This window comes from Lonchura striata, chromosome 9 (assembly GCF_046129695.1).
Source record: "Lonchura striata isolate bLonStr1 chromosome 9, bLonStr1.mat, whole genome shotgun sequence".
Classification (NCBI taxonomy): Eukaryota; Metazoa; Chordata; class Aves; order Passeriformes; family Estrildidae; genus Lonchura; species Lonchura striata.
Window position 1 is genome coordinate 1,716,380 of NC_134611.1, and position 22,364 is coordinate 1,738,743.

The 22,364-nt window shown below is 50.9% G+C and overlaps 1 protein-coding gene across 1 annotated transcript; it reads right to left on the reverse strand.

The window, feature by feature from the left end:
* Window positions 1–4,878: 4,878 nt before the first annotated feature.
* Window positions 4,879–19,461, reverse strand: RGSL1 (regulator of G protein signaling like 1). The gene is given in 19 exon segments (XM_077785516.1): window positions 4,879–5,161; window positions 5,332–5,456; window positions 6,036–6,174; window positions 7,196–7,251; window positions 9,371–9,495; window positions 10,283–10,303; window positions 10,957–11,053; window positions 11,718–11,836; window positions 13,086–13,230; window positions 13,910–13,972; window positions 14,438–15,399; window positions 15,549–15,584; window positions 15,587–15,642; window positions 15,644–15,698; window positions 16,703–16,804; window positions 17,562–17,730; window positions 18,421–18,495; window positions 18,754–18,836; window positions 19,401–19,461. Coding segments are annotated over 19 exon segments (2,772 nt in total).
* Window positions 19,462–22,364: the final 2,903 nt, after the last annotated feature.

Below are 22,364 nucleotides of genomic sequence, written 5' to 3' on the forward strand. Positions count from 1 at the left end.
ATGATTTGGTTAGTGCTTTGTAAACACACACTGGCTTAAAAAAAACAAACAAACAAAACAACCAAACCTCATCAAAAAAAAAAAAAGCATGCTGAAGCCCCAGTCAGGCATGAGCTGATTTTTTCTGGAAAATCAGAAAGGCTTTGGCAAAACAGGCCCCATTTCAGCACCCAGCTAAGTGAGCCAAACGGGCTCTCTCAGCCTTGCTACCCACAGGAAGTATTTCATTTGTGTGGGAAGGTGAGGAGCTGAGGTGCATTTTACAGATCCATGTGAGGAAGGAGATTTGTGTGGTGTTTCAGCTGGAAACCTGTGTCACAGCATGTCCCTGCCACGGCTGAGAGCTGTGAGCTGCTGTGCTGTCACCAGGTAAACTGAAGGATGCTGTGAGTTGCTTTATTTTTAGGTCTTATTGCTGAGTGCAAACTATTCCCTGTGTCCAGGCTGCTCAGCTTCCTTGGATCACACCTGTGTGCGTGTTGTTTTGGGAGGGCTGAGCTTCCCTTAGTTCCTGCAGGGAAGGAAGAGTTGCTGCATCAGTGGCTGCTGTTGCTGAAGGTAGGGTGAGGGTGATTAGGGAACAGCACAGGGCTGTGTGTGCCCAGGGAGGAGTTCTGGGCATGGAGAAGGATCAGGGAGGAATTCTGAGCATGGAGAGGGATCAGGGATGCTTCCAAGGAGGAGTTCTGGGCATGGAGAGGGATCAGAGATGCTCCCAGAGAGGAGTTCTGGGCACAGGGAGGGATCAGGGATGCTCTCAGGGAGGAGTTCTGGGCATGGAAAATGCAGCAGGAGTTTCTGTGACTGTTATGGAGATGGTGGGGCTGCCCAGCATCCTGCACAAACCCCTGTGGCTGGAGGGAGCCACAGGCTGTGCTGGTGGGGTCTGGAGGAGGTGAGCACCTCTGGGACCACCTACCTGCCCTGCGGGGCAAGCTCACTGAGTGTCCTGGCTTGTAAGATCAGCATGTATTCTATTGCCATCTGTTGGAGGTTTGGCTGTTTTCTTATCTCTTCCAGAACAAAGTCTCCCTCCGGGGAGGTATCTTCTGCTGATAGACCATTGAATGACTCACTGCATGATTGGTAAAATTGCACCATCCCATTGTGAGATGCTCCACCCAGATGGACAAGCCAAGCATTCCTACCTGCATAAAATCAGCATTTTTGAGACACCAGGGCAGCCCTTTGCTGGATTCCCAGAGAATCAGCTTCTTACCTGCTGGATCCCCAGAGGAAGACCAGGTCCATCTACTCCACACCAGACCTTCAGAGAAAACTCCACCCTTCTAGAGATCACCCCTTCAGCAGCATTTAATCTGCCACTCCAGGAGGAGCAGCCACCATTTAACTGGACTATTCCCAACACCCTGACTCCACAGGGTGTCAGGTTTCTGACTCCATCACTAGTTTTGTTGGCACTAATTACATTTTTTAAATTTAGTTTGTTTTTTTCTTAGTAAAGAACTGTTATTCCCATTCCCATATCTTTGCCCGAGAGCCTTTTAATTTTGAAATGTTGGTAATTCAGAGGGAGGGGGTTTACCTTTTCCATTGCACAGGAGGCTCTTGCCTTCCTTCACAGACTCCTGTCTTTTCAAACCAAGACACTGAACAAGAGCCTATTCTCCCCACTGGGGTCTGCAGCTGAGGGAAAACACAAAGTTCCCACCACGGCTGCTGCAGGGAGCCCTCCAGCCCAGCTCCCATCCCTGCAGCCCTCAGGAGGCTGAGGCTGCTCCATTCTGTGCTTTCCCACCTTTTTGCTCCTCTGGAGACTCAGTTTTCTTCTGGAGTTGTGGTAGCAGGAGCTCAAGGCCTTCTTTCAGCATGAAGATAAGGACAGCCTTTTTACCTGGTGTGAAAAATGCGTATTTTATGATTGGCTTTTTGCAAATGTTACAATGAATATTATATGTGTAATGTTAGAAAGTTATGCTGTATTAATTCTCTTAAGTAGTGTGTTGAATATAGTTTTAGGTTCCAATATAATGTTAAAATAGAGATTATGTATGTGGGAGAAGTTTTGGGGTTTTTTTAGGAATGAGATACTTGCTTTGAGGAACACCTAAATCTTCCAAAGGAGAGGAATTTATGGTTTTCTTATCAAAAGAAGCAAATTTCTTCAGGCCTTGCTCAGACCTGAAGACACCAGGGGATTAAAGGAAACAGCTGACATACAACAGACAGAGTTTCTTGTTTAGAATAGAATGTATGCATAACCATGAAGGATATATGAATATGCAACAAGTGTATTGGTTTAAGGGTGATTCCTATGTTCACAAGTCATGCTTTGACTTAGTGTCCAAGAGCATCCAGACGTCTGTAATTCTTTGCTTTTTATTGTTTTGTAATTGTCCTAACTCTAAACTTTATTACTCTAATTGTATTATTATTTTTATAACCATTTTATTTTTATTAAACTCTAAAAATTTTAAAAACCAAGTGACTGGCGTTTTTCACACTGGTGAGGGAAGAGACATGAGAAGTGCACTGATGGCAAATGATGGGGGAAAGCAGTGCTGCCCACCCCCAAAATCATTTGGGGCTTGCCCAGAGCACAGGGAAGGATGGCTGAGCGAGGACTTGAGATCTCCTCGATGTTGAAACAGTTTGGGGGCTGCAGAGTAGGGGTGACATGTCCCACTATGGTTCTGTGGCAAGGCAGGGTGGCAGAAATGGGAGATATATATATATATATATATTTTTTTTTTTTAATACAGGCTCATTAGGAGGTTTGTCCTCAAATTTCTTTGGACACTCTTTACTAGTTCAGCTTATGCATTTCTCACCTGCCAAGCTGAAGCATTCTCCACCACATCCATGGATCACTGAGAAAACAAAGTGGAAATTTTGTTTTTTTTCTAGAAAAAATGAGGTGTGCCAGGCTTTGTGCCTGCCTGGGCAGCTTGTCCCAGGAGTTCCCTGTGGACAGTGCTACAGTGATGCCTGGTGATGGCAGATGGTCCCTGCCTGCCACCACCCAGCCCTTCTCAAACCGTGTCTGTACATCCCTCAAAATAAAGCAGTAGGAGAGGAGGTTTTTTCTGCATTTACAGGTGTTGTCCTCGCCAATTTCAGTGCTTTTTAAAAGGCAACGAAACAATTTTTTTTTTTGACAGCTCAAAAGCAAGTTTTTACCTGAAGGTTTAAAAAGCAAGACCTTTAGACAAAGGTCATTGGTGAAAGCATAAGGTGCAGAAAAGTGTCTTGGGAGCTGGTGTGGACATCAGCACAGACAGAAGCAGCTATTTTGGGTCACACATCTTTTCCCCCACATGCCAGGTAAGCTGAGGGATTTTTTTTTTTCTGCCTGGCTCCTGTTAAAAATTTTCTTGTTTTTTCTGACCCCATGTCTCACTTGTCCCTGCGAGATGCAGCAAGCAGTGGGGGATTGGGAAGTGCTGTCCCAGGGACACTGCCTGTGGGTTTAATGTCCATTCTGGAGAGATCAGGGTCTTTTCTACCTGGCCAGAGCAACTCCCAGTGCAGTCACCCTCTGAGTGCAGTTAAACACAGGCTGTGCTGCCTGGGACTCTCCCAAACCTTGCAGCAGTTTGCACTGATATAAACACACAATAATTTGTGTTGGAAGGGACCTTTCAAAGCCATCGAGTGCAGCCCCCAACACCTTCCACTAGAGCAGGCTGATCAGAGCCCCATCCAACCTGATCCTGAATATTTCCAGGGATGGGGATGCCACGGCTTCTTTGGAAAACTTATACCAGTGTTTTACCACCCTCTAGTGTAAAAAACGGCTTCCTATCTCTAATCTGAATTGGTTTAAATGTCACTCTCTGCTCCATGAAGACCCTGGCAAACACTGTCCTTGTCCTGGATAACTCCACTGTAACACAAGGTTTCTGGCTTATCACCAGCTTGGAATACATGTGTGATACATGAGGTTTTTCTGTTTGACTTTTTTTTTTTTTTTTTTTTGGTGACTTTTGCATTAAAACAACTATGTTTGAGGAGGTCCTGGAAGAGCAGTGAGGCTCTGTAACAAGGTGGAGAGCCAAGCTGAAGGCTGGATGCTGCCCATGGGAATAGCCAAGGGGTGAGGTGGTTTGAGCTACAGGCATGGCTTGGCATTGCTGGGGCACAGGGCTCTGTCACCTCAGCCCTGCTGCAGAGCAGGAGCTCAGGCACCTGCCTGGAGGCATCCAAATCCTTGAACTCTGCTGCTTTTTAGCCAGAACTTGACAGTGATAAATGAGAGGGAGCAGAACAGCAGCTTGCTGACGCCCACTCATCCGTCAAAGCGAGATTAGTATGTGCCTATTTTGGTTTCCCCTTTAATCAAAAATCAATTAGACAATTTCCAAATGAATATTCAGCCAAGGAGCGGGCTGTCAGGCAGGCTGACAGCGCTCAGCATCACTGTGTGTTTTCCAGTTTAGAGTTTTTCAGTGTATTGAAACTAAACAAGGGGATGAGGAAGAAAAAACATCTCTTTCCCTGGAGATGTCATCTCAAACCCTGATGGAGCTTATTCTCCATTCCAGATATTCAAAGAACCCTCCATGGAATGCCAGTGTGCCTGGTGTTTGGCTGCACAGTTGCTCTCTTTTTCCTGCTCCCATTTGGCTTGCAGCCTGAAAGATTGGGGGTTTTTATTTCTGTTTCAGGGGGTGTGCTTGAGTATTTTTAACTTGGCTATTGAAATAAATAGGAATTATGCAACAGTTCTTTGCTTTGGAAGTCTCTGTGCTCATTTCCCTTTTCACCAAAGAAAATTTCTAAAATCCTGCTGGACAGTTTTGACTGATCCTGACAGGAAAAAAAAAAATTCCAGTCCATTTTCCCAGCAGGCCTGCACCACATACACCCTCAAAGACGGGTGAAGGAGGGGATCTTTTCAGAGGAATTTAAAAGATGTCAGGTCTGGGTGTTTCTGCACTGGAAGAACAAATCTAGAGTATAATGTGTAGTAGAGGGAATGGGCACCAGCTTCTTGGGACCGGGGATCTTGCGTGTTTTGGAGGGGGTGAAGAGGCTGGAACCCTGCCCTCCTTGTGGCCCCAGGAGCTCCTCTCCTCCTGTTGGAACCAGGAGCTCCAGTCCCCCTTGGTGAGCTGAAAGCTCCTGATGGATCCCAGAGCTCCTGATCTCCTGACCTCGGTAGGCCCCAAAGCTCCTCATCACCTTCCAGGTGCAGAACCTGCGTGAGAAACACCGGGGACAGCGAAGCTCCAAGGAGACAATTCCAGCTGAGATCCTAGGGAGCGTCTGGTCTGCGTTTTCAGCATGGCAAAGGAACAAGTGGCTGGAGAGAAAGGGTGGCATCCCCAGGGCCTCCTCCGCCTTGGGAGAGAGGGGATGGATAGGTACCTTCTCCAGAAGAACATCAGGATGGGGAAGAGGGTGACCTTGGCGTTGTGGTAGACGGCCCGGGTCAGTGGCCCCTTGGAAGATGAACGGCAGATTAAATCCCTGCCTTTCTCAGAGATGTTCACCTGGGCCCAGAAGAGAACAAAGCACTTTGCAGCAGTCCTGATGGGGCCAGGTTTCTCTCCCTGACCCCACCTCAGCAGTCTCTAAGCAGAGACCCAAATTCCATCCTGGCTGCTTGCCCCAGGCACAAGGGCAGGATCCCACCTGGATTTCTGGGGGAAGCATTGTGCCCTCCAAAGGGGAGATGGCAGAGCTACTGGGAGGAGATGGGGTGGGTGCAGTGGGAGGGGATGATGGTGACACTGGCCTCTGAGGAGTGAAAGGAGTGGACTGATGGTGTGCAGGATGATCCTGGCACTCCAGGCTTAGCGTTCCTCCAGCAGATAATGCTGGAGAATCATCCCCATCTCTCCCATCCTTATCCACAAGCTCGTTCTCAATTTATCAGGGCTTCTGGAGGGTTTCTTCCCACCCCTCCCAGCTCATGTGGGAGCCCCAGGCTCCAGAGCACACCCCAAAGCCCCACCAGCAGATCCAGAACCGAGCCTGCTCCTCTTTCTTCACCACTGTTCCCAGCTGTGCTGCAATGGCCTTGAGCAATGAGCAGCCTCCAGCCTTCCTGGGCAGCCCTGGGGTCTCACCCACAACTTGGGGGGGATGTCAGAATTCAGGAAAAGTTTGCTGATGATGCCAAGTTTCCTTTTGAGAAAGGCAACGTGCTTTTCTGACCGCATGTTGCAGGGTGCTGCAGCTTCCTCGCAGTCAGCCAACCTGGAAAACCTGCAAAGGCATCTGGGGTCTTGCTCTGAGACAAGTGCTGCTCAACTGCTAGGCTGGACAGTGCTGTTATTGCTTAATTTGGTGTGGGAAATGGATCTGTAGAAAATTCTTAAATTCCTTTGGCCTTGCAAAAAGGATTAAGTACTTTAGAGAAACAGAATTATGAAAGATCCACTGTAGTAGGACCCACCAGGGGTAGTTTTAGATGACTGGCTTAAAGGCATTTGCAGTATGGTGTGGCAAAAGCTGATAGGCCAAGAAACACTTATATTGTAATTAAGAATTAGTTGGCTTCTGATTGTGATGGTGTGAATGATAACATCTGTATTGTCTCACTCTTCACATGAGACTGAAAATGGAATAAAAATGTTTAAAACACCTCTCAGTTGCCCCATCTTTTGGTCAGAAAAGGGTTTAATCTGACAATTTGGTATTTGCTTGGCCAGGGAAAGCAGTCCTCAAAGTGTGGAAGAGTGACACAGGAGGTATGAAAAGCCACCTCCCTCTTCTGCCACCTTCATGGTCACAGGGTTCACCTGGGGCAGGTGGTATTCTCCCCTTTTTGGAAAAAGAGGACTGAAAGATGGGGATTTGCCTGTTGTGGGGGTGTTGGCTGCAGGGTTGGTGCCCAATGGCCATGGATTGGTCTTCCATGTTTGATAGGAATGTGGACAAAGTCAAGGGAGAAATGCCACCACAACTGGGACATCCAGAACAGTGTAGCCAAATCGCTTGGGACTACCAAATCAAAAGGATTTCAAACAGGAACCCCGAGGCAGGGCATGACTGCAGGCTGAAATGGGGGCTTTGGAGGTCTCCATCAGAAATAGGTTCAGGCCAGAGCCAAGGCAGGCTGGTGCCAAGGCCAAGTTGGGTGAAGCTCTGAGCAACCTGATCCAGAGGGACACGTCCGTCCCCAAGGCAGGGAGTAGGAATGAGATAACCTTTAATGTCCTTTCCAACCCAAACCATTCTGGGATTCTGCAGTGGTACCCGAGCAGCCGGTGGAACAAGAACTCACTTGTCCATCTCCAGGTAAAAGTGGAGGTTATCAACAAGGAAGGTGACAACAATAAGCTGTTTGTCCAAAATGTGGCCTCACCTTCTGCAGCTGGCCTTTGCCCTTGCCCTTGTGGGAATGGGGGCTCTTGGCAGGACTTCTGCTCTTCTTCTCCTTGACAGGCAAGTCTGAGGCAGGGGAGGAGATGCTGTGTGCTGCTGCCCAGCACTGGGTTTGCTGCTTCACCTCACCTGGGCTGCATGCAATTCTCTGGGGGCCTTTCTACCTCTGTGAACTGCATCCTCCCTCTAGCTCAGTGATCTCCTCCTTCCCTCCCCCTCTTTGCACCCACAGAGAGTTTATGTTCACCGTTTCCTGCTTGTCTGTCTAGCTGTTGGCCCTGGCTCTGATACAGCCCACAAGCAGATAATGAGTGAGGATGAAAGGGAAAAAAATCTGTTTCCCTCATATACAAAATTCTCTTGATCTAAATAGGGTTTCTGTGTGTTTAGTAGATTATTTTTCTAACTGCTCTTCCTGCCTTCTCTCAAAACTGTGTGAAAACTTTCTGTTCAGGTCAGCTCCCTGTTACCTAGAAAACAATTTCCTTTTGCTTGTTTTTCTGGCCTGTCTCACCTTAGCTCCATTTAGTGTTTCCTGTTTTGGGTGGTTGTTTTTTTGTTGGATTTTTTTTTTTTTTTTTTTTTTTTTTGAGGCAGGAATGCAAACTTGCATATGCAACATTGTTTGAGAGAGATGCAACAGCATAAGAGGGCTCTAAGTCATGGTGGTGGGAGGTAAGGGACAGGTTTTCTCCATTTTTCTTCTCTTTCTCTTCCTCCTCGTCTTCATCCTCAAACCTGACAGATGGGAGAGGATGGGAACCATCAAGGGCAGCCAGAGGCATGAGGAGGGCACTGGTTTGATGGAAGGGGGGCTAAGGTGGGGAGCAGCTGATAAGGGATAGCCCCAGGGTTGGGGTCCCACTGGATTTCTGTTCTGGAGGAGGCTGGACAATGGTAGAGGGCACTAGGTACCCTCCCCTGGACTCTCTTCTTGCACGTGGTAGCCTTGGGAGTGTCTGTCCTGCTTATCTGCAGTGTTTCCTCCTCCAGTCCAGAAGTGATTTGGTAGGTTTGGGGTGAGGGTCTGGATGGAATATCAGTGCTGATGGGTCTCAGAAAAACGCATTTTTAGCAGCTGCTGTCTGGCTCCTTGGGGTGGGATGGATGTTGGGCAGGGTGCATTTGTATAACTGGGCTGAAGAAATCAGCCCAGGTGCTCAGCATAATGTTTCCATTTGCTTTATATCCCAGTGTGAAGCTGCAAGCACTCATGGCTGGAGTATTCCCAGGAGGTGAGACATGAGTCCAGAGATTTAAGGATGGCTACAGTGTGATTTTAAGTGATTTTTCTGGGAATCTAAGCACTGCTCAGGTGCCATTCCATGGGCTGATTGAGGATGAAGTGCATGAAATTTGCACAAGGTGTGAAGAGTAAATCTGAACTGGGGGTGTGTTAATTTTTCTCCTTTCCCTGGTAATTCTGCAGTTTAGACCCACAGGCCACCCTACATCTGAGAGGGCCAAATGAGCAAACAGGGAGCAGTGGCACTACAGGGGAGCTCTGGGAAAAGCCTGAAAGAGTGGAAGGAGCAAAGCTGTGTGCTGCCAGGTGCCAGACCTGTGTTTTCTAGCTGCCTTCTTCCTTGCATCATCATCAGCAGCAGCATTCTCTCAAGCAATCCTCTCAGATGCAACAGCTGTGGTGACAGAAACAGGGCTGGCATCTTCCTCAGGTGACAGCCAGACCCTCCAGACAGCTGGACCCTGGAGCCTCCATGTGGTGCCTCTGGCCCAGGAGACACTGTGGGAGTTCTCCACTACTGGGATATTGGGACACACAAGACAGATGATGGACTTTGGACCTAGTTGGCAGGAGAGATTTGGTAACAGGATGCCTTGGCAAGAGCAAACAGAACTTTGAGGGTTAAATCAAGATTGCAAAGAAGATTCAGTCAGATGGGTTTAGTGGAAAAAGAAAATTACATCAGACTTCTGCAAGCAAGAGATGCTTAAAATGTATAAGTTTGTTTATGTGATGATTAACACAATCACTCTAGTATTACTAGTCTTCCTAAAATGGTATATAAGCTTCTATAGTCCACAATAAAATTGGATTCTTTGACCACCTCACAGTCTCCCCATCTCTCTCATCATCGCAGATACTTGACCTCTCATGGTCTGACCTCCTCAGCATCTGCTTCAGAGAAACGCCCCAGTACCACCCTCCATGGATGCACCAATGCCCCAGAGCACAGCCTGTGGGGGGTGGATAGGCCTTTCCTTCTGGACAAGCTCCCCAAGGTGATGGATGTTTGGGAGCCCACCTGGGCTCTTGCCTGCCCAGCCTGGGCTCACTGAGTGCTGCACTCAACAGCTGCAGAAGCTCCTCTGCCTTGCTTGGGTGTGGAAATGCAGGGCTTCCCTCTGGCTGCCCTGGCAGGTCTGGGACCCTGGCAGGGGTCAGGAACCCCCCTGGACAGAGCCCCCAGAGACACTGGCTGTGATCTCTGGCCATGGAAAAGAGTTTTCAATCTTACAGGATCAATTACAAGCTCTGAGTGTTTGATATAAGTAATAATTAAGTGTGGCACGGGTGCAAAAGTAAAATTTCAGGATTCTAGATGAGGGGTCCAAAGGGGACAAGATGGAGGAAATTGGGTGTGTCTTGTCCTTTTTCTCCTTCTTCATGCCCTCCATGTTTCACTGTGGTGTTGGCATTTTTCTGTTGGTTCAGGCTGGGGACACACTGTCCAACGTAGGTGACAGATATTGGCACGTTCTTGTAAATCCAGCCCAGGGAGTTTCTGGTATTTAATGTTTGTCACATCCCACTGAGGGCAGAGCCCCACACGCTGCCCTGCAGGACAGAGCTGGGCAGGGCAGCAGAACATGTGAGAGATAAACAGAATAAACAACCTGGAAACCAGCACAGACCAATTATGGCTTCTGCTTTGGCAGGGGGCTGACAGACAGAGACTTTCTACAATCTCAGAATCATCAATACCTCAGATTCTGACACTTGGGCTGCCCACAGCCAGCTCACCTGCTGTCATCCTCTGGAACTCTGCATCAGAGAGGAGAGGGGACAGACCCCGTGTCCATTACCTCTGGTTACAACAGTCCTTCAGCACTGGCTCTGAGGGCTGCATTTTCCCTGTCCCCTTGTGTGTCCTGCTCCATGATCTACCCCTGACACTGCATTTCTTGGGTAAAACTGAGGGCCCACAAGCTACAGGGGTGCTACAGGTGACTGCTGTCACCCTCAGTGCAGAAAATTGGTGTTATTCCCAAAAGATTGCATGACAGAACAAAGCTGAGGGCCATAGCACCAGCATGGCCAGCCCCAGCACCCTCAGAAGGCCAAAATGTGGAACTGAGGGGGCAGGAGCCACTGCTGGCTTTGGGCTTCAGCCACTTTGCTGCAGCCTTCATTTGACCTGGTGATCCAGGTCAGTGCAGGGCTGTGGCATTTGGTGCCCCTGGTACTGGCAGGAGGGAATCTGGCTGTTGTCCAAAATCCTGCTGGACAGTTTTGACTGATTTTGACAGGAAAGAAAAGCTGCCAAAGCTTTCATTACACACAAAGGCTCCCAGCCCCACTGTACCAACCCACCCCACAATGTCCATCACCTGTATAGTTCTACCACCAGAGCATAAAACATGCTTTACTGCCTTCAGCCAATGTGAGCCCCACCAGGAATGGAGACCCCCTCTCACCAGCGCTGCCCAGGAGCTGCTCCAGCTCTGCCTGGATGGAGCCCCCTTTCTGCAGGTCCCCAGCAGCAAACAATTGCCAGTGCTTGGAGGAAACCCCCTGTCCTGGCTTGTAAGACAAACAGGTATTCTATTGCCATCTGTTAGAGGTTGGGCAGTTTTCTTATCTCTTCCAAGAACGTCTCACTCCGAGGAGATATCTTCTGTTAATGGCCATTGAATGACTGACTCACTGCATGACTGGTAAAGTTACATCATCCCATTGTGAGATGCTCCACCCAGAGGGAGGAGCCAAGCATTCCTACCTGCATAAAATCAGCATTTTTGAGACACTGGTCAGACACTTAGCCTAATTCCCAAAGAAGCAGCTTCTTCTCTGCTGAATTCCCAGTGGAAGATGAGGCCCAACTACTACCAGACCTTCAGAGAAAACTCCACCCTTCTAGAGATCCCCACTCCAGCAGCATTTCATCTGCCACTCCAGGAGGAGCAGCCACCATTTAACTGGACTACTACCAACACCCTGACTCTTCAGGGTGTCAGGTTTCTGACTCTATCACTAGTTTTGTTTGTACTAATAACATGTTTTTATTTTTTTTTTTATTTTATTTAGTTTTTCTCCTCATAAAGAACTGTTATTCCCATATCTTTGCCTGAGAGCCTTTTTAAAAATTGTGGTAATTCAGAAGGAGGGGGTTTACCTTTTCCATTTCACAGGAGGCTCTTGCCTTCCTTCAGACTCCTGTCTTTTCAAACCAAGACACCCCCTCCAAGCTCCTCGTGCCATGCAAGGCCTGGCTCAGCTGCAGGGACTGGTTCATCCTCTGGGACAGGTGGAAATGTCCCCCTCGGCCTGGCACCTCGGCCATGGGGACATCCCTGCCTGGTGGTGAGAACAGGGCAGGGTGATGGCACAGAGCACCTTCAGCACCTTCTCCATCTCCAGCACTGTGCCCATCATGCCTCAGGGTTCAGCTTTTTATGTATTTCAGATTCTGGGCTGCTTTAGTGTGTGGATCTGGGTTTCATATAAGGGGATGTTGAGCTCTCTCTGCACAAAGTAGGAAGACAAAACAATTCCTTCTCCAGATGGGGACCAAGGACAAATGATCCAAATCTCAGGCCCAAGAGCACAAACAATGTGGGCTGAAGAGAGAAAAACAAGCAGGTGGGACTGCCTGGGCTAAAGCTGGAATTGGACAATGAACTCCAATGTGCAAATGGACCAGAAGTTAAAAAAGGGTCATACCCTGTGACCAATTGTCCATTTTGTGGCCATTTTACGTTGTGCTGCCCAAGGTGGATCTATTTGAGGCCTCTTAATAAATCCCAGCTTTGTTCTTTAACTCACTCCAGTCTCTGTCCCAGGTCAGCCTTCACAAGGCATCACCCATGTGTTTTACTGTGCCTCAGAATGCAAACCTGCCCAGCTCAGACCTCTGCTTGAGCTTGAAGCCGTCTGGGAGGAATCTGTGAGAGTACAAAGCTCAGCTCCAGCAGGCTGGGATGTACAGGCAGCCAGAGGTGGGCCAGACACGGCCTTGCAGCTTTGCTGAAGGGCTCAGCATCCCCTCAGGAGGGCTGGAAACTACCCTGAAGGTGTCCCCAGCAGCCTGGCAGCCTCGTGTGCTGTTTTGTTGGCTTTTGTCACCAGGGCTGGCTCCATCGGTGCCCTGGGAGGACCTCCCTCATTCCCCCCAAAACCCTGCAGCAGGTTTTGCCTCTCCCCACGGACAGTTCACACAGCTCGCCAAGCAGCAGGGGTAGAGTGGCTGGTTCCTGGCTGGGAGCTGAGAGCAGGCACCAAAAATAACCCTAAATAACGCTGCAAAGCCGCCAGCAGCTCCCCTGAGAGCGGAGCAGGAGCGCCGGGAGGAGTTTGGCTCAGGGGATGGTGCCCACAGACAGCAGGGCCCTGGTGCCTGCTGAAGTGCTAATTGCACTCCCAGACCAGCTCTGGCCTCCAAGGGGAGATTTCCCTGACAAGAGGTGCTTAAAAGCCTGGGCAGCTAATTAACTTCCCACTAAGAGCAGTTTAATGAGTCAGGGTCAGGAGCTGCCAGCTGACTTTTCCAAAATGCTCAGCTCTCCCTGGCTGAGGCTCTCTCTGGGAGCCAGGTCTTTCAGGATACCAAGCCCTGGCAGCCTCTCCTTAACATTGTCAGGATCAGCTGCTGGTTTTACACAGTTGGTTTGAAGAACATCATCTGCAGTGAGAAATTTCCCTGCACAGGTTGTGCAGGTACCAGTGCAGGTGGGATGCTCAGAGGGTTCTGCCTGCAAGGAGGTTTCTGGGTGTAATGCTGGAATTTGGGGAGGTTTTATGGGATTTCTGATGCCAGGAGGAATAATAGTCTGAGAAGAGAGCTTGTGTGACTCTGATTTCTTATCTCATCCTTTTTGGTGGAAAAAAAATATATGGAAAATTTGAGGGTGGTTGAGTCACAGGCTAAAAGGCTACATGGCCTCTTCCTCCCTGTGCTGGCTAGGCACTGGTGCTGGGGCAGGGTCATCCCATGTGTGTCATGCACATGAATCACATTAATAGCAGTAATAATTACACATTAATAGTGTGGGCAAGGAAAAAAAGGGGAGATAAATTCCCAGAAGTGCTGGGCTCGCCGGTGCCTACCATAAAAGCCTGCAATTATGTTTCTCCCAGCTTTTAGGCAGGGTCACAGCTTGTCCCAGGGGAGCTCTTGCAGGTTGTGCCTGCAGTGCTGCCAGCTGAGTGGGATGCTGTGCTGGAAGAGTTAAGGATCATTGCTCCAGGCAGCTGGGGCAGGGTAGGATCTGCTGTGTCACCCTGTGGCAGCACTGACTGGGGATATCGTGGGATGCCAGACCACTGCAGCTAATTCTGGGCTTCTCCTCCCTCTCTCACTCCCTCTCCAACCTTTCACATCCCCGCTGGAGCCTGCACACCCCCCAAGGACGCCCCTGTGCATCCCCTTACCATAAACTGCAGGAATGTCTTGTCATCAGAGGCCAGAAATTCCTCATAGAGGCCACAGAGCACCTGGGGAGGAGCAAAGGGGGATTGTCCTCGGGCATGGTCACAGTGCTGGTGCCACGGATGGCTCACAACTTGTTGACGTGCCCAGGACACACCTGCACATCCAGCTAGGTCCACTGGGCTGCCCAGAAGGGCTGGGACTCTAAATGGGTTTTACTGGGCTTGTGCTGGAACCAGTGATGGGTGCAAAAGGATGGACACTGCCCTGTCATCCCCAGCCCCTGGCATGTGCACCTAGCCAGGGTCACCAGGGATGTTCAGTGGCTGCTCAGCCCTGCTCTGCTGCCCAGTGGGGATGCTCCTTTCCACTGGCCTGGTCCACAGCAAGTTGTTCCCTTCCTAATCCCTCCTCCTCTTAATTTTCCAAATACTTCACTTCTTAAACACCCCCACAGCCCTCACACCACCACAGGGGTGCCAATGCCAGCTGTACCCCCCAGCCTGACCTCTGCCAGCACCCCTGTGAACCTTGCAAATCTCCTTCTGGGCTCTGAATATCCAGGGGGAGAATTCTCCACACATCAGATGGTTCCACAAAGTCACGAGAGCCCTGCTCTCCAAGGGAAGCTTTTCAATGTTGTTGTCCTCCAGGCAGGTCTTGCAGATCTTTTCACCAATCAAATGGTGCAGGAAGAAGCTGTTTTCTCTGTTGCAGACCAGCACCACGGGCAGAAACTCCTCCAGGTCATGCCACAGGTCCAAAAGATGAGTCTCCATGGGCTGGTTCTGGTGCTGTAGGGAATCTCTGAAGGGTCTTCCTGCATAGGCCTCAGCACTCAGGGCCCAGGGAAGGAAATCCAAGGTCTTGAATGGCTTTTTCAGGGATGGCAGCCAGGCAGGGGATGCACAGGGAGGCAGGCCAGAGAGGATTTTCTCCTTACAGAGGTTTCCTAGATCCTGCTCTACACTGGACTGAGGTCTTCCAGGAAATGTTGCTCTTCCTCTGCCTCCAAAGGCATGCTCCAAAGGATGCTGTGACTGCTGGGGTATTGATCCCAAAGCATCCTTATACAGACACAGTTCCTCCCTGCTCCCAGCTGGCCCTGGCTGCTTCTCTGCTTTCACCTGAAAAGTGGCCATTTTCAATTCTTGGGTGCCTCTCCCCTCCCTGACCAAAGCCCAGACCTCTGCTTTGGCCTTCTGGCTGCAGTAGAGCCCTGACTCACCCTGGCTCCTTTTGATGTGCATGGTGGGGAGGGGCTCTGCCAGGCCTGGGGGCTCCTGCCAGCCGGCCTGTGATAAACGTTCCTGATATTCCTGGAGCAAAGGCCAGCACCATTCCTCTTCCTCCATTTCCATCTTGCAGTGCACGAAGAATTTAGGGAGAATTTAGTTACTCTGAATGATAAAAAGCACCTGCTCCTGCATCTTGCTTAGGATCTCCCTCCTGCTGCTGATGGACTGGATGTGCCTGGATTTTAGAAGAGATCCTGAGATGGATGCAGGGAATTACAACGGGGAGATGGCTCCGAGCAGGCTGTTCCCCAGGCAGGGGATGGCATCCCATCCCCCTGGGAGCAGCCAGGAAAGACCCCCTCTCTTGTAGAGCAGGGCTCATCCCAGCTCCCATGTCTCTCACCACGGATGGTGATGCAGAAGGTGACAAAACTGGAGCTTCACGCAGCTGAGTGGCTCTCAGCCTGTGCACCAGGGACAAGAACAGCTCCCTCTGACTCGTGCAGACCCAGGAGCCTTTCAGTGAGGAGCCAGAAGTCGATCAGTTCTTCCCCTACAGATTAGACCAGGGATGTGTGTAGGAATGTGCCCCTTGTTGATGGAGTGAAGAAATTACCCTTTGTCCCCTTAAAAAGGAAAAAAGCCCAGAAGTTCTCTCCATAATTTGGTTAAAAGACACCTTATCAGACTTTGAGGACTTCACCTCAAACTTAAGGATAGCCAACTGAACAGAAGCCAAAAAGTCCCACCTAACCAATTCACTAGAAAAAAGAAGAAAACAAATGAAGTAATCGCTTTTGCGAAGTGTTTTAGCAGGAGCAAGAACCTCTTGCCCTGGCTCGGTTTTTCTCTGTAAAGAGCTTTGTTATTTTGCCTTTATTTAAAACTTTTATGCTTCCAACACTGTCACAGAAGCCATCCTGCTACTTTTATGCCACCTGAGCTACCTCAGGTGTGGTACTTTTCTCTGAGTGCTCATGAGACCTGGCTCGAAGAGATAAGTATCACCATAGGAGTTGGGAGGGGCCCCTGAAAGCCCCGAGGGTGGATGAAGCAGAAGGAAACATCACCTGGATGAACTGAGGGAACAGAGCAGAGCAAAGCCACGGTTGTGCATCTCTGTCACTACAGGACACATGAAAGCACGACACGAGCTGCTGCTATTGCAAAGGTAAAAAAGAGGAAGTTTTATTTCTGACTCCAGCATTTATACTTTTCCAAAGGTGACAGTGGATTGAAGGGTGAAGGTGCCACCTCTCCAATGACACAGGACAAACTACCAGTACATCAAATTTCTCCATCTCTATGAAGGAATGCAAAACAATAGGTTGTTTGCAGAAAGTTGTGTGAGAAAGTTCTCTAACAGAATGTAAACTCAGAAGGCTTTAGAAAATCTTAAGGATCAGGGCGACACATCTCCTTCCCAGCTCTGCTGCTGGCTCACCTTCCAAAGCTTTCTCTGGGATCTTACCCATGCCCCCAGCTCTTTGCCAGCGTCCTGCCAGGCAGGTGGCCCGTGGCTGGCGGGGAGGGGGGTGTGGAGCATCCCGTGCCCACCTGGCATTCCTTGGATGAAGGCACGGAAGTGCTGCATGCCCTGGCTCCCACTGATGCACCTCTCCAGCAGGCACTGCCCAGCACTCTGCCAGTTCAGGAGCTCTGGGTGGGTCACAGAGCACCGATGGCATCAGGGGTTGCCTGCCAGATCCCAAGGAAACTCTCCAGCTCCCACCCTGAAAGAGGCTGCTGGAGGCAGACCAGCAAATCACCCTGAGCTGGGAGTTTCAGACAGGTTGTGGGATGCACACGGGGTATTTGCAAGGATAACTCGCTCCTGTCAAGGACAGTTTGTTCAGCTCTTGTGCCTCCCTTCCTTGCAAATGCCCATCTTTTCTTGCCTGAGTTTGGGGCTCGCCCTCAACTTCCTCCAGCTTTGAGTTTCAACCCGACTGGAGAAGCAGCAGCAATATACTCGGGAAAAGACTTGGTGACTTGCTTATTTTAATGAAATGAGAACCTGTATTCCTGCTGCCACAGCTTTCTTTCCAGTGGCAGTTCACACACAGGCTGAGGAAGTATCTGGCTGGACCGAGAACGCTCATTTGAGGGGCAAAGTGAGCACAATCCAGAGTTGTTGCCAGTAAGAGAGACCACAGCCTGTTTTCCCAGGGCATTCCTGCCCAGCAGCAAACCCAAACCATCGGCACCTGGGATTCCCGTGCCCCAGGATGCTCTCCACCCCCGGACCTCTCGGTAAACCCTGCTAGGCAGGTACTTAGCAATCCCCGTGGTGGAGTAAATCCTTCACATCCCATCGGGACCTGCTGCATCGCTAAAAATGGGATGAGCAACGCCTTCCTAACCCTTAGCAGAGGCGCGGCTGGGCAGGCAGCGGCAGCCCCGCAGGGAGAAGAACCCGGCGCGGAGGAGAAGCCGCACCGCTTCCCTCCGTGCCGCGATGATTCTCCTGCTCCCCCCGAGCCACTGAAAGCCGGCAGCTTCTGGCAGGGGACGACGTGGGGGCACAGGCTGGATTTGCAGAAGGCAGGCAGACGACGCTTTTCCAGCCAAGCCGGGAGAGCATCCTGCGTTGCCCAAGGAGAGGATTAGCCGTGAGCAAGGAGCCTGCCGGCCCGTGAGGGTGAGTAGCAGGTCCGTGCTGCAGGGGAAGGAGGTGGGGAAGGCGCCCTGTTGCTTTATGGCGGTGCTGGTGCTGAGGCACAAGGGGGATACTCGAGTTACCGCCAGAACGAACGCGGCTGCCCGCGGGGATTCCTTCCCCTGCCTCTCCTCGCCCGCCTCCCCAGAGCCCAGGCATGGCAGCTCCCCGGGGGCTTCCAGAGCAGTGGGGTTTCCTTTTTGGTTTGGGATCCGAGCGCTGCAAGCGGCTGTGGGGCTCGGGGAACGCGTGGGGAGGGAGGGCTGAGCCAGCCCGGTGCGCACCAGGGCTTTGCTGCTGTTGAATTCAGGAGGAATCCAGGACAAGGGGCTGATGTTTGTGTCCTTCTGTGCCGCCACACATGGTCTCCTTCGCTCCAGCTCTCGCTGTTTATAGATAGACCCCATAAAGTGCAGCAGGACTTTAAATGGATTGCGCTCCGCCCAGGGCTTAAAAGCGAAATGACGCCCGGCAGTGAAATGATCGCCCAGCGGCACGAAGAGAAGAGCCCGAGAGGGGCCTCGGCAGTGCCGAGCCGGCTCCTTCCCTCGCCTGCCCTGTGCCCTTCCTCCCCCTTCCTCCCACTCCTCCCTTCTAACAAGGGGCACGTTTTCACCAGCTGGCTCGGCAGCGCTGGCCACAGGCACCACCGGCCCGTGCCACTGATGTAAAGGGGTGTCTGCCCAAAAACCTGGATCCAAACGGAAAGGGAGAGCTGAAAGAGATGGAGGGTGGCAGAGGAGCCCGGAGCCCAGCTGTTCTGGTTAGTTCCCACTACACAAAAGCGCATCAAATTCCCTTTTAGACCTCTATTTCCAAGTTGAGATCCTCAGGCTTCCTCATTTCCCAGTCTGAATGCAGTGTACTCCCAGTTTTCCTCTAATGCCACAAAAAGTTCACCTGAGGAGAGCTCTGAAAGGCTCCAGGTTTTATGGTGCAGTGGGCTTACGGGAAGGTTCAGAAAGATGTTGAAAAAATCAACAAAAACATAATCTTGCAGCAGCAGCCCCATGTCTGTGAAGGCTATGAACACTACAGGGGGAGCAGAGAAAGTTACCTGGGCTTTGTGTCACCAGCTGTGAGCCAAAGGAGGAGTTTTGGGGGGGAATCCGCTTTAGGGGATGTGTGGTACAAGCTTGTCCTTGTGCAGGGGGAGGATTTGGAGCTGAGACATTCTGTGAAATGTGTTTTGGGATGGGTGTCACAGGCTGTTTGGAAAGCACCAGGTTCAGGAGCACCCAAACAGCAAAGGTATGTGGTTCACAGAGGCTGGGCACAAACGTGGTGGCATCCCTAGGGCAGGAGAAGGGAGGTGCTGTGGCTTCAGGGCACAAGCTGAGCTCCTCTGCCTTACATTGGGCATAACACAGCTTATCCACCCAGGACTCAGTGCAAGTGTCAGTGCCCAACACCTCCCACCACCCTGTGAAGTTTTATTCACGTCTGAAAGATCTGGATGCAAGAAGGTGGGCTGGCCTCAGCCTGCTGCTGAGTGGATGCCCCTGGAAATGCCCTCTTCCACCAAGGCACAGTTGTTGTTACAGGGAGGACCTAGATTTCAAAGCTTAATATTGCTTTTCTTTCCCCCTTTTTCACGTTTTGGAGTGTGTTTAGAGGGGCTGAAGCCCCCAGCAAAGGGTAACTCGCCAGCAGTCATCGTGGTGCTGCAGTGTTCCAGTGCTGTGTTCCAAAGTGCCACCCCGATTGTGACGTGCTTGTTGGGGTGATCCTGGGGGGCTCCAGGGCTCTCGGGGCAGCTCCCTCCAGGCCTGCTTATCCTGCAGAGGAGAACACTGAGAGAGGATCTGAGCAGTGTCTGTATGTGCCTGAACAGGGATGGAACAGGCTTCCAGAGGCTGGGAGCCAGGCTCTTCTCGGTGGTGCTGAGCAATGGTATGAGCAGAAATTGGAACGGAGGAATTCCCACCTGAACATGAGGCAAAACTTCTTTACTGTGATGGTGACTGAGCACTGGAACAAGTTGCCCTGAGAGGTTGTGGAGCCTCCCTTAGTGGAGATATTCATGAACCACCTGGGCACAATCCTCAGTGCTGAGCTCAGGGGACCCTGCTTGAGCTGAGATGTTGGACCAGGTGATCCCATCTGACCTCACCCATCCCGTGATGCTGTGAAATGTCACTTTTTAAATCACCAGCCCTGCACTCGGGCAGTCCTGAAATGAAACCCTTCCCCTGTCCCTGCTGGGGCAAACTTTTTGCCTTCAAAGCAGGTTCCAGGTGACACCTCAGCTCTGGGTGTGGTCGCTGTCGCTGGGTGTGGTCTGCTCAGCTCGGGATGAGAATTTCACGGGACACCCCACTGTGTCTGCCCCAAACAGACCAGGCCCACGTTTCTTATCAGCTGTCTTTCTTCATCAGATCTAGGGCTGAGACCTGATTTTGGAGACCCTCCAGCTGGAAGAGGAGAAGGAGGAGAAAAAGAAGGAACCCGTCCTGCAGCAGGAGTGACCTGTTCCCTGGCAGGAGGCAGAATCCGCTCCCCAGGTGGGTATTTGATGATCCTGCTCTTTGTAACCAGACCTGGGGGCAGGACAGTGTCCCACAGTGTCCCCAGGAGCGAGGCCACCTCAGGAGGTGGCGCTGTGGCATCAGGAACGCGGAGCTGATCCCAGCAGCAGCAGCAGGGCTCTGCATCTCAGCCACCGCCAGCGAGAGCAGGGACAGCTCCGAAGGGACTCTGGGGCTGCTCCCTGTGCCAAAACCCAACCTGCTGTGGGCAGGGGGCAGCTGTGAGCCACAAAACACCTGCTGGTCCCAGTGGTGCCAGGCAGAGCTGTGGGATGGAGTTATGGAACACCCTGGGGAGGAGCAGCTCCCACCAGGGATCCGTACAGATTTCTGCTGCTGAGCCCAAGAGATGAGGAGGGGCGTGGGTTAGGAATGAACTGCAGTGGTGGCTGTTTCACACCTAAAAGACTCTGAAATCCTCAGAGAAAGATCAAAACTTAAAAAAAAAAAAAAATCACATTTTCCAGTTGGCAACTGAGCAGATGCCCAGTAGGATCCTCAGAGGCTGGGGTGGCTCCTTGGGTGCTCATCCAGCTCTGAACTGGCCTCAGTGGGACTGTGATGGCTTCTGCCAGGAAAATAAATAAGGTTGTGAGCAGGAATTAGCTAACTTAGTCGCTGTGGGAGGGCACAGAGCCATTCCCACCGAGTTTCTCCCCAAGAGAAGACCCCCAAGAGGTCTGCCAGGGTGGGGCTCTCCTCTCCTGGCTGCAGCTTCCCAGGTTTTCCCAGGGCACATGGTCTCCTCACATGAGGAGCTCACGTGAGCTGGGTGGCTGTTTAGGAAAAAAAAAACCCAGAATGGTCTGAAAAAAAGAAGCGGACACATGAGCACAGCCCAGATTTAGAAGGAAGCTGGGGGTGGCTGGGCTCCATAAGAAGATAAGGGCAGGGTTGCAACACCCAACAGGTCAGGAAGGCTTCGCTGCCCCCTGCCCTAGCCTGAATCACCCCTGTCCCCTGGCCCTGATGTGGGGAGCAGCCCTCCCCTGGCAGCCCTGAGGTGCCAAGGGGCAGAGCCTCGTGTTCCCAGAGGGATTGGGCTGGGTTTTTCTCCTTGCCCAACACCACTGGCACTGCTCCCCTCCGTGGCAAAGTCCAAGGCTGCCCAAACACAATGTCAGCCTGGGGTCAGTGGCCACTCACAGCCCCCCCAGCAGCCCAGCCTGTCCCTCTGGGTGCCATCAGGAGGGTGGGGGTTGTTTCCCACACACCCCGAACTTCTCAGCATTGCTTCTGGCTCTGGGTGATGGTTTGGAGAGCCAGAAATCTGAGCAACTCCAGCCTGAGTGCACAAACCTGCTCTCCCCTCTGGCATAAGTATTATATCCCCACCATGAGCTTTTGGGGCAAGATTTGGGATTTTTTCCCGCTATATAGCCTCATGCTATTTTCATATAAATAGTTTATAGGACATTAGGCCCACAGTGCCTTAAAACTGGAGTTGCCCAAGGCTGAGGAATTCCAGCTCAGCCTTAAATATGAATTCCTTTCTTGAACACACTAAAATGATTTTTCACATGCGATTTCCATGCTCAGTCTCCTGAGTGCATAGTCTGTTTGCTCAGCAAGCACACCACTGGTGTTTCCCTGGGGAGTATTTTTCAGCCTGTTGCCATCTGTCTGTGGTTTCCTTGCTTGGGACTGTCCCTTACACCTGACAGCCCCGTGGCAGGCTCTGCCTTCACTTGTCTCCCCTCCAGCTGAAGCAGAACCACTGGTGTAACCTTACCCCAGCCTCTGGGGCTGTTGACTTCAGCAGCCCGGATTAAATTTGTGTTGTGGCAAGACAGGGACCTGATTCAGCCACAAGGGAGGGACATGGGCAGCGGCACTTTGCTGTTATAATTAATAATTTATACATTTAATAATTATTTTTATAATTATTTTATAATTAATTAATATTAACTTATTTATATATATAAACTTTTTTTTCTTTTATAATTTACAATGCCAGGCCCGGATCCACCATTCCATCCACTTAGGCAGCAGTTTGAGGATTTCTGCACTCTCACTTATAGAGATGTGAAGC